The sequence below is a fragment of the Anser brachyrhynchus genome (genome assembly GCF_964034855.1).
Source record: "Anser brachyrhynchus genome assembly, chromosome: 3".
Classification (NCBI taxonomy): Eukaryota; Metazoa; Chordata; class Aves; order Anseriformes; family Anatidae; genus Anser; species Anser brachyrhynchus.
Window position 1 is genome coordinate 45,764,158 of NC_137696.1, and position 12,122 is coordinate 45,776,279.

Below are 12,122 nucleotides of genomic sequence, written 5' to 3' on the forward strand. Positions count from 1 at the left end.
GTAGCCTTGTAGATTTGGTCCTTATATGTTGCGTTTCCCCTGTTTCCTCACTCACCCTCTCTTCATTCTAATGTGTGTGACCGCTCGGCCAATTTATGAAGTACATTTCAGAGACAGATTATTTTTTTCCATGTTGCCTCTCCTGCTCTGTCCTTATATCTGGACCTTACTTTGAGGGGAATATCTGAAGCTAACACAGGGGATATGATGAATTCCATCTCCCCAAAGCATAGTTTTGTTTCACTCTGTCTCGTTCTGACTTTGTTTCTCCAGTGCAGTCACAAAATCTATGCTTTTTCTGTACACGTGTTTTGGATTTTTTGTGGGTTTGTTTTTGCTGTTCTTCAACATTTTACATCTCTTCTCTTTCAGGACACAATTACTGCTCAGTGAATAATGGTGGTTGTACTCACCTCTGCCTGGCTACCCCAGGAGGCCGTACTTGCCGCTGCCCTGACAACACAGTTGGAGTGGATTGTATAGAAAGAAACTGAGCATTAAAACAAGCTTTCCAGTGGCAGGCACTTTTTGGAAATGTGATGTAAACAATTCACTTCTATAAATACAATCAGGCCCTAAAGATAAATGCTGCGTGCTGCTGACAGCAAGCAACAATGCATGTATGCAGACACACACAGGCAATGACTGTTTTGTAGCAGTTAGGCAAGACAGAGCTAGCCAGCTTGGGTCCAACTGTACCTTATTCCCTGTAATACTACCTTCGTGCTTTTAAATTTAAACGTAGAGGCCTTAGTTGCACCTGTGCTAGGCTAGGAGGAAGTGTGTCCTGACAAAATTAAAGTACTGAATATAGAATGGAGTAAAGGATGGTGGGATTCTGAGACTGGGTTCTACCTCGAAGCATGCAGCATTTATCTGCACAGTGGTATGGTGTGCTTAGCCCTTCACATGTGTGATCACATACGTGACTGGGCTGTATCTTTAGCAGAGAAGCAGCCAGAGGTTCCCAAGGATGAATAGATGTGGGTGGGAACGCCCAGTAATATCACAGATATAATGCCTAACTCCATTCATTCCCACTACTAGTCTTTACACTTTCAAAACTTGAATCTAAATTTTTGATTCTTGTGTTGCAGAAATATTTTATCCACATGCTGTAAGGATAGTTCTCACTAACCTCGTGATCCCTTTCCACAGCATGTGATTCTTGATTGATAGTCAGCACTGCTTAGTGGATGTATTTGAAGTTTTTGCTGGATTTTGAGAGATTTATTTTAATTCTGTCTGATGTGGATTCTGGAGTAGTTTCCTAAAATCCACTAAACAAACTTTAGACATAGATCTCAATTGCTGATAGTTCATCAAAGAATGGATGTTGATTCATTTGGAGGTGTTTGGTTTTTTTTTAAAGAGAGAAAGTCATATTTGTTTCCTGAGAAGTTTAAAAATAATATTTCTATGTTTGATTCTATAAGCTTGAGAATGATCTTAGAACTTCGTCATAGCTATCTTTCTTCTTAAGCTAGCCACATCATGCCTTGTCATAGGTGACGAGAAACATGAGAGTTAAAAATCTCATTTCCAGAAAGGTCAGCTGTGTCTTGGTGCTTAAAAGACAAAAGGTGGTGATGCCCCATTTGTGTGCCAGTGTTCAGTAACAGCAAAAAGGTATGTTGAAAGTCTAAGCAAAATTGTAGCATGTTTTCAACATCACAAATGAGTTTGGAGATGGGAGGCAAAATCAAAATTCATATTCTTAATGTCAAAGTAGCAGTACAAAGCCAAGGGTGAAGTTTATCTTCTACATTTTGTGTTGGGAAGGAAGCTTATGTGCAAGCCTACTTCTGTCAACACACATTTCACAGTAATGTGATCTGAGCAGTAAGCTGTTAACTCCCCTGTTTCCCTATTCCCTCTTCAGACACTACAGTAAGGCTTCCTAGAGAGCCAATTAAGCTTCATACAGAGCCACAGTCTTAACTGTGGCATCTTCCTCTCTAATTGTATATTTATCATAAAAATAGCAATGTAAACATTTTAAAGATTTTTTGTATAACTTTTTATAACTTTTAAATCATTTTACTCATACACTTAATCAGGAATGTCTTACTGTAAATATCAAAGATGTGTTGAAATGAAGGTGCTTGATAATTCTTTCTCCAGAATTGTTCACATATCTGGTGAAATATTAAAGTTTACACTCTGTACAGATATCTACAGTACAGTCAATAAAAATGTTGTTTTTTTTTTTAATTTTCTGTTAAAAAAAAAAAGTCCTACCTGCAGAAGGAATATGGTACGTGGTGTCTCAAATCTCTTTTCCTATAGATTTCTGGGTTTTAACTAACTCTCATATGGTGTCTCAAATCTCTTTTCCTATAGATTTCTGGGTTTTAACTAACTCTCATATCTGTTGATGATGCAACCGTATAGGGGAGAAAGTGCTGTTGGAGATTTTGTATTTTAAAGCCCGTAGGATACTTTTATGTAAAACAAATGGGAGAGCACTAAAAGAACATAAAATTTCCTCTGTTTTGTGACTTGGATGACACAGACTTTTTACTGGTTGTTAACTTGTGTTCAACTTTGTTGGGTAAACATAATTCAGTTACACCGTATGTCAGTCTTCTGCACTGGTGGAAATACAGGGCAGGGAGTAGAGGAAGTGAGGGCCAGAATTTATCCCTCTCTTCAAATGTGCCCTGGGTGCAGAGTTTGAGAATGATGGGGGTGCTTTGTTGCTGCAGGCTGTGTGTGTGTGTGTGGCTACGGGTATGCTGTGCCTGCAAGGCAAGGAGGAAGCTAAGCAATGGGGCCTGTTGGAGGTGGCGATGCTGAGGTTTAACTCTTACACTTTTACTGCTACAGTACGTCAGGGCCAGGGTCAGGTCTGGATGCAGTGATGAGCACCAGTGATTGCCAGGCAAATCCGTAATGATGAGGCAGGCCTGCGGTCAAGCTGGTGAGTTGGTCTGGTGGCCAGGGTCTGGATCAATAGCGTGCATGGCTGTGGCACAGCTCAGGCGAGGCTCAGGGTGAGAGCCTCAGCTAAAGAGCAGCCTTCAAGGGAAGGAGGTTGCCCTCAGTGAGGCCTCCCAGCAGAGCTGTTTGAGGACAAGCCTCTGCTGGGGTTGCTTTGCGTTTTCTTCGTACATCCTGTCAGCCAGCTGGCCTTGTGCAAGCAGCTGAGCTGCTAGTGGTGGGAGTGTGCTCTGGGTCATGACACTGACGTTTCTTTATTCCTATAAATTCTTGCTTTCTCACTGAATCTTGCTAAATCTTTGGCCTCTAAAGTATTCTGTGGTATTGAGTTCCTCATTTTAGTCACGGTGCGGGGAGGAATCAGCCTTTGAGATTTGCTATTGGCCATTCCAGGGGATCTGTCTTGTGTCTATCATATTTTTTTTAGTTAAATGTTCACAAGTGTTTTGAATGGGACATAGCAGATGTGATTTTTGTTTCCTCTCTCTAAGCACAGACAGTTAATGGCATCTTTTTATAACATAGGGCTTTCTCATGCTGACCCAGATCTAATTCACTTACCCAGTTCCTGTCCTGATTGCTGCTTATTAGTGTCTGACCGTTGTAGTCTTGCTCAGGCACAAGTATATTTCAGTTATGTTTCACACTGTGCTTTGGGTTAAAAAGGTATTGGAAAATGGGATTTCTTTGATTATTAAAAATAAGTTGTTATTAAAAGCTGGGATTGGTAATCGTGTCAGTCTTGCTGTCGTGTTTGAGGAAATGATTAAATGTAATTACAGTTCACCCTTCTTTTTGCTACAAAAAAAAAAGGAGATTCACAAGTTTTCCTGGGAAGGAGAACAACTCCTTCGATGGTTAAATGAAAAACAAAATACTTGAGACTTTTGCAGAAGTAAGTTCAATGTTTTTTGAAATTCTTCCGTTTAGATCTTCCATCACACGTAAGATATTAAACGGTAACACCGTTATTAATGTTTAACAATGATGTAAAAAGTTGCAAGCTGAAAGTAGTATCGACTCCCTGATGAATTGACGGGATGGTTCAGCCACCTTTGCATCTGAAGGGTGTTTGAAAAGCCTACTTTACTCACCTATTAACTTCTAAAGAACTTTAACCATGAGGAAAAAGTCCAGTGTGGCTTGCTGAAACCCAGCATCCTGTCCAGTATTGTTCCAAGCTGGCAAACAGCTTACTGAGCAGTTCTCCAGTTGCACAATTTTGTCACAACATATTAGATTTTTAACTTGCAGGCATATAATGAAGAACGACAAATGATTAGTAGGGAATAAGGGCCCCTCGATGACAGTGTCACAGTGCATCAGTTTAACCTATGGTTAAGTGGAAACCATTTCTTGTGTAGGATTTCACAGTGTATTGCTTGGAGATCTTGCTGAAGGAAAAAAAAAAAGGGTTGTGAAACGCATATGGTTATAGAGAATACAGTTGTGAGACACCCCCTGCTTGGTCTGTCTGTAAGTACTGAATATTATGTCCAGTATGCAAGTCCCCAGCTGGGGATCTGACAGCAGTTTGTTCATTAAAAAACTGAGTCACCTTCTTTATTTAAATTCTGCTGCATATGAAATCTGTCCTTTATCCAATAAATAAGTTTAGGATAGTCTGTCATTAAAATAGGGGAAAGATTTGAATATTTTTTCCTACAAATATAAATACTGAGGACTCTGGAGCTTTGGTTAACTAACATGATGCTCAGCTGCCGGTGCAGTGAGTGGGCTTCCCTGCTGCTTTGTGGCAAAGCAGGAGGAGCTGCAGTAACATTTGATGCTCTTTTTTTGGGTGAAAAATTCTGGAGCTGACGAATGGGGGAAAGCTGCTAGTCTCGCAATTAGCCCAAATGGTGTATTTCAGCCTTTGGCTTCTTTGTTTTAAGCATGCACCAAAGCCAATTCAGTTTGTGGTCCCTTTGCTCTGGGCAGGCAGTGTTTCCTACACAGCGGGGCGTCTGGAACACACACGGGGCACACAGGGTAGTTGTGTAATGCAGGGCCTGCGACATGAGAGAAGCGCTGCCTGCTGCACAGATGTTGGCGGGGCGTGCCTTGTGGCAGCTGCGGGTCTGACCCAGGAACTTGCGCAGCAGTGCTGGGGATGGCAATGGAAATCCTCCCAGGAGCTGAGTGTAGGGTTATGGAGAAAGCACAATTGTGGTGAAAGGCAACTGAAGGAGAGACGGATTTTGAGGCAGTGGATGGTGATGTGTGGGAAGTTTGGGAGGTGGGAGGAGCAATTAGCATGAAGGTTTTAATGCCTTTGTGGTCAGTACACTGCACGGGGTAGGGCAAGGGAGATGAAGCCACAGAATCACTGAGTTACAGTAGATTTTAGAAACCTTTCAAGTCTCTTTTCCCCCTAGTACCAGAATTTCCCACTGACCACAGCACTCTCTTGGGGCATTGCAGGCTAAACTGTGAGATCCCACATCCAATTCTGCTTGAACATGAAACTCAAGAGCACAAGGCTTTGTTCTTCTCGCCTCTCTTCCCTGCTTTATGCAGAGGAGAAACCTGAGCAGACGGCAGAAAAGAGCCACAGCTACAAAGCACTGGTCTGTCCCCAGGCTTCAGGGACACCTCCCACCAGACCAGGTTGCCCAAAGCCCCATCCAGCCTCACCTTGAACACTTCCAGGGATGGGGCATCCACTTCTCTGGGCAACCTGTAAGCCTGCAATCTGACGATACATTTGTAAGCATGAGATTGTTTCTCTAGCAGTGTATTAGAGGCTGTTTTAGTGGTTGTTAACCATTGAGTAGATGTATTTCATGTATTTTTTAAGTGATTGCACTCTAATTGTGTATCTGAGAGGCCTGTTGTCCTTTTCTCCATAGTCTCCAAAGTCTTGGCGTTTGAATGGCAAACCACAGCTTTTTTTTTTTTTTCTTGGAAACAAAATAGCTTTCTAGGTTCTTGGCTTCCAAATGGCAGTGCAGCCATGTCACTGACTTCTTCAAAACAATGAGAGATTGATGTGCTGCAGTCGGTGTCTGTGTTAACCTAGAAGCCTTGTAACTCAGTTTTCACAGTGACATGCCGCATAGGCATTTTTAGCTGAGCTTAACCTGAAGAACCAATGATCTTTGCATTTGTTTCAGTCTAAGTCCTGACTTATCTCCAAGCACCCAACTGATAAGGGTGAAGTCTGGTATGGCCCCTGTAAGCAGTTAAATAAAATGCATTTGGTCCTGGGCTAAAGGTTTGGCGTGATGTATCTTTTCCAGGTAGACACATCTGTGCTCTGCCATGGCAGGAGCAACTTCCAGCAGCGTCAGAGGGCCGTGCTTTACTCCAGTTGTCTGTGACTTACACTCCTCTGTCGGATAGATTTTACTGCTAATTCTGTGGATGTAGGAGTCTGGACTTGGCCAGGAAAGATGTTTTGAATGTTAACCATAGATTAAGACAAAGAGGAGGAAATTGTTTCTCTCAGGGGAAGTGCTGCCAGAGATTGATGTGCTCCCTGTGAAATCTCAGTCCCCACTGGGTGTTCCCTGGGATCCAAACTTTGTGAATACAAGTTGGCAGTACTTACATTTGCCCGACCAGGTCTTAGTTTGTCTGCTGGATTGTCATCTCTCGGCGGCAGCCATTAGAGTCTGAAAACGTATGTAAATTACACATTTGTCCTGGTACAGTATTTTACTACTAGTGAAGCAAGAAGCTTTAGGCTCATTTGTTCTCTGGTGCTCTGAGAACTCTATGCTCTTACAGTTACGCAATTTGTACTTTTCATTTTCAGCTTGATTTTTACTTGAATGAAGAATTGCAGAGGGAAGAGCAGCATGTTCTAGTATAAAAAACTCCTTAAGACATTGCCTAATGAACAACAAATGTAAAACAGCTAGGGAACACATTAAAAATTTATTCAAAGATTTTATCAGGAACAATGTTTTCTCCAAAAGCCTCAGATCTTATACACATGACCCCTAATAACCTTGACTCTAGAAATCAAATAAAAAGACTTAACACACAGTATAATTTTTCGCCCAAAATTTAGCTTAAGTGTATTTAGACTGGAAGGAACCTCTGCAGTGTGTCAAGTCCAAAGCCCTGCTCAAGGCCAGACCAACTCCCATGCAGGAGCAGATTACTCATGATCTTGTCTGATCAACTTCTGAAATCTCTGAAGACGGAGGTGCTGCCTTCTCTTTGGGCAGCATCTCAGTACTGACCCATTTCAGTGCTGAAGTCCTGAAGCCCAGCATTTCCTCGTAAGATTGATGGTGCAAGAAGGACCTTCATCTAGCAGATTTATATTACATTGAAATGAAGTTAGGATTGGTGCTGTCACAGGAAAGGGAGCCTTGTGAAACATTTAAATTAAAGATTCTGACACTTTGAAGACTGACAAGGTATAATACAAACATAATGATTAATATAGCAATCTAAAATACGGTACTGAATGTGGAAATAAATGGTCATGTGTAGTGGAAGGCTGTGTGAGAGATAGGGTCTCATTTTCTGTATCTGCCTGGATTTCAGATTGTCCATTGGTTCCGTTCTGAGTTGCTCCTGGTCCCACGTGCTGGTGAGATGCTTAAGACAGTCAGTACAGTTACAGGATATCATTCAGGAGCAAATTATAGCTGAATGCAATATGCCTTCAGGCAGCTCACCAAATTTAATCCTTGGTATCAAGGTATGTCATCAAGTAGGGTAATACAAACAACGTATAAAAATTTAAGTACTCTATGATATCATTAGTTAAACTGTGCAGTTCGGTGGTTATTTATCATCCTCAGGTTAGCCACAGTGTTGTATATGGATTAGGTATCATTTTGTTAATACAAAATTGCCTAGTATCATTTAATTTACAGTAATTTCTGATTCAGCATGTCTGGTGGCCAGGTAAAATTACTGATTCTGAAGTGAAAGCCTTCAAGTAGAGTTTCTTTAAGTGCTTGTCCGTCCTCACGGGTTGAGGGGCTTCCCAGTGTTGAGCAAGAGAAAATCATTTGTTCTTTGTATCTTGGGACTGGTGTGCTGACTGGAACTCCAAGATGCATCCAGCTGCAGCTGCATCAAATGAAAAAGAGACCGGGCATCAGAGCAGGTTTTTTTGGCTCTTTGTAATTGCCTGGGTCCTGCAGCCCTGTTAGTTTGCTGGGTAGTCTCCTTACAACAACTCACTTGGGTCTAATTCTAGTCTTTTATATCAAAACAAACAAGTAAAATCAAGGTAGTTCTGCAGAAAATGTGAACTCCTTCGAATTACGCTGTTTGCCAAGCAAGGCAGAACACAGCTTTTGGATGTTTTAGAGTATGCTCAACGGTTTTAAACCCAAGGTCTGTAGGAGAACGACTGCATGTAATCTGACTGACATCCCTCGTGGTGGGCACACTGGTTTGTAATGCTCTTACAGGGTAAGGCTAATTTCTGCTTGTCTGTGCAGGGATCACTTTGAGAAGACATGAAAGAGTGCTCTTTTAAATTGCAGTCAAGCTGCCCTGAAGTCATGGGTTTCATCTCCGACTTGAGCTTCCCTTACAAGCAACATGGGTAGCTCTAATCACCTGTCCTTATCTCTCACTAGAGCTAATCAAAAGGTCTCAAGCTAGTTCTTGGTTTTGTTCAGCTATAAATCACTCCTTTCCCCATGCATGCTTTTGGAGACTTGCCATGCAAATAGCACAACTCAGCTGGAGTCACATTTTCTAGCCATTTTACTGCAGATTTCTATACAGATCAGCTGTGATGCCCTTTTTCCATTGCTCCTTCCTCATTTTCCTTGCGGGCTTTGTTTATATTCTTGCTAAATAAGGACTTTGAAGTGCCTTAACTCAGCTCATAAAGAGTTACTGTGCCCTCGTTGGCTTGGTAGTGAACGACTGAGGCCCCCTGGTGCCTGCTGTGTTAGCAGCTGGGGGCAGAGTGAAGCATTGCATATTTTCCAGGCTTGTCCTCATATTTAATTATATGGGTAAAAGAGAAGTAAAGCAGAAGGAGAAAATGCTTCTTCCCAGTGCACACTGGTGCCTGGATCCTACCTCTTTGAATAATTGAATTTTATAGTTTTATTTATTTATAGTGTTATTTGACTGTTTTTCTTCAATGCTCTCTTACTGTCTTTGTCCTGCATTTGTCCTCACATAATAATAGCTTTACTGTAGCTCTCAAATGAGAGATACAAGACCACATATAAAGCTGCCCAACACACAGGAAGGGTTTCATTTTTTTTCCACACCAGCTTTCTTAATCCTTATTGCTTGCTTGGTTGAACAGTGGTGATGGTGTTTGCTCCCTGAATTGCTCCTTTCCATTTCCCCCTTACTTTTAAAAAGGACATTTTACATTTCTTCAGCCTTGGCTAGCCTTTTTTTATTTGCATTTAGGGGCTGTGTAGTTCATTGCTTCTGTTTATGCAAGAATCCACATCAAAGACTTCATCTTTCCCAGTTTAGAAGATCATACAGAGATCAAAAATAAGACTTGAAAAGCCAAATCTCCCGGGAAAGAGGCTTACCCCAAATATCAGCAAAAGCTGTAAGAGCGAGCATTCAGCAGTCTTGGATGTTGGTTTTTGATTCGTGCAGGTGTGGTGATGTAACTGGACACCAGCTAGTGGCACAAGGTCAAAAATAATCTGATTACAGCCATATGTTGATCCATTCTTTGAAGTATATTCAAGTGTTTATGGTGAGCAAAATGTTGAGTCTTCTTGCTGAGGATCTTTTGTGATCAGAACGAAAATGTATTACTTGTAATGATTCGCAAATTCAGGAAATTAGAAGTCAGCTTCTTGCCAAATCATCTCTCAGTAGTGTGCTACCATTCCCAGTGCATTTATCATTTGAAATGGTTTTCCAATGCATACCACCGATTGGTATCTTGTTTAGGAGTAGTCTGAATTGTAAAATTCAGTAATGTATTTGAAATCAGTTTCTTCCTAGCTCAATGTGTGTGTATGTGGGGTGGTGGTTTTGTTTTGTGTTTTATTTGCTTTGTTGTTTTTTTCTGCTCTGATTTAAAAGCATGGTCTCTTTCAGTGCTTAAGAATGAAATGGCAAGGAAAGTTTGTCTTAATATTTGCAACACAGGCATTCCCTAATATTTTCTTAAAACCCCAAATATTCAGCTGTTCTGGAGAGCGCAGTGTCTAAAAAGGCAGAAGATAGTTCAGTGTTTGTTTTGGTTGGTTTTTATACAATCAAAAAGTTGTTAAGCCATTTGATACCATTTCCCCCTTTTTTGCAAATAAGGTATTACTTTTTTTGACTTTTTGCTAGTGCACTGCAAGCAGGATGCTAATAGATTCATTTTGTGTTGGCTATACAGCTTGACTGATAACTAGTGGAGGCTCTTGGCTGATAGTATGGCGTCCTTGTATTGCTTTCTTCCCAGTAGAATAAAGGTGAACTTAATAATTAAGAACAAATCTCAAGCTTAATTATGTGGAGTTGTTATATATTGTTAGTAGACACTAAAACTGAGAGCAGTGATATGTCCTTTCTTTTCCTGAAGTCTGCAAGGACTTTTAGACAAGAATAAATAATTGTCAGAAGAAGGTAAAACTGCACAGAAGAAAACTTGAAATTCATGACCCTCTTCTCTAAAACCCGTATTTCTTTCAAACACAGGAAGGTGATAAGGATTTTGCATCTTGCTCCCTGGAGCTGTTTTCTCAACACCCATAGATCACCACCTGTTATCAGTGTATTTCAATTCCTTGCTGCATCTTACGACAAACATTCACTTCAAGACATTCACATTCAAGACAAGGTTGCTGTTTAGAAGCCAAAAGATCTTAAACTGGCATCTAATATCAGTGCTGCTGACAATAAAAAAGATCTGTCTGATAAAAAACAGACCAGCTGCTAGTGTACATCATCCAAATGTGAAAGTGGCATTCAGGAAGTGTGAATTCCAGTGCAATGCACTAACTTCAGAGACAGGCTGAAATCCAACACTTGACAGCTGGATCTCATTCTCCTTTATGAAAAGACCCTTATACTTAGCTTTAGGCTATGCACAGAAAGCTCGGCATGAATCTCTGCCTCAACGTGTGTTTTAACAGGCAGGCTGTACACAAAATGTGTAAAGAGATGATGAGGGGTCTCGCCCCAAAAGTCATATATCAGAAAACCCAGTAGATAGTCCTTGCCTTTTCCAGTAGCTCTAATGAACCACATGAAAAGTTGGGATCCATGTAACTCCTGGAGCAAACTTGAAATCTTTATTAAGTATCATAGCTTACACCCATCCTTACTCAAAGCACCTTAAAACACAGCCTCTGGGAACAGCTCGGGGGGAAGTAAACAGAAACAGGTAAAAAAAAATATGTCCAGGAATCTCAGTTTACCTCTGTTATTGGGCTGCAGCTACCAGGATGCATTCGGGAAGGACCTGGTTTTGAAGAGGAGCTCAGCAGTACACCAGCGGTGGATTTAGTGGCTTGCAAGAGGAAGGTTTTTCTCAGGTAACATGGGAGGCCGTGTGAAAGCTCTGGAAGAGAAATAAAGAATTGGCCTCTTGCTAGGGCAGAACTAGGCTGTGAAAGTTTTTTTGGAAGAAAGGACAAGAAATTGGTAAGAGAGGGTTAAACCTGAGGGTGGTGAGAGGAAGAATCCAGAGGAGTACCTATGATAGTTCAGGCAACCCAGAAGGGCCATCTGGATCAGGGAGGAGTAGGTGAGTTGCCAAAGCATGTGGTTAACAAGTTTGGGTGACAAGTTTGGCAGCGTTAATTATCTCCTTGAATGATGATATGGCTGGATGGAGGGAGCATTTGGCAGGACAAAGGGGGAGGCTTCAGAAGAGAGACGGCTGTTGTGTCTTGACCCTGCAGGACACAGGTCCGCAACTGGTGTTTTGTTTTCATTGTGAAAGTCTGCAGACATCGAGGTGTTGTAGCAGGCAGGGCTAAGCACTGTGAGATTACCTGAATGCAGCAGTAAAAATCACATAAGCATCACTAAAGGAAGTTAGTGGAAGAGTTGTACAATAGGAGGATCAAAAGGCTTAAAAGATCATGTATTTAGTGGCTATGGAACAAAGACATAAGTAATAGGTTTGATTTAGCATCTTAAGTAGTTTGATATAATCCAGAATAAGTGACAGGGAAAGCTATCTGCTAATGTGTTTAGGATGCACTGTAATTCAGGTCAATACAGAATTTGAGATGTTAAATTTGAGATGTTAAATGTTTCTCTTCTTCTCC

At 41.3% G+C, this 12,122-nt stretch overlaps 1 protein-coding gene and 1 long non-coding RNA gene across 4 annotated transcripts in view; one reads left to right on the plus strand and one right to left on the minus strand.

Moving 5' to 3' along the window:
- NID1 (nidogen 1) overlaps positions 1–12,122 on the plus strand; it is a 61,550-nt gene that overhangs the window by 41,804 nt on the left and 7,624 nt on the right. For 2 of the 3 annotated variants that reach the window (XM_080588296.1, XM_080588295.1), the window contains one exon: positions 373–2,196. The exons of the other annotated variant lie outside the window; for it this stretch is intronic. In XM_080588296.1, the coding sequence (XP_080444422.1) occupies positions 373–494 (122 nt within the window). In that variant the 3' untranslated portion in view covers positions 495–2,196. Of the gene's footprint in view, positions 1–372; positions 2,197–12,122 lie in introns of those variants that run through there. 3 annotated transcript variants of the gene reach the window in all.
- Positions 1,345–12,117, minus strand: LOC308193507. The gene is made up of 2 exons (XR_013949695.1): positions 11,265–12,117; positions 1,345–7,980 (listed from the first exon to the last, which is right to left on the minus strand). It is a non-coding gene; the product is annotated as an uncharacterized lncRNA (long non-coding RNA).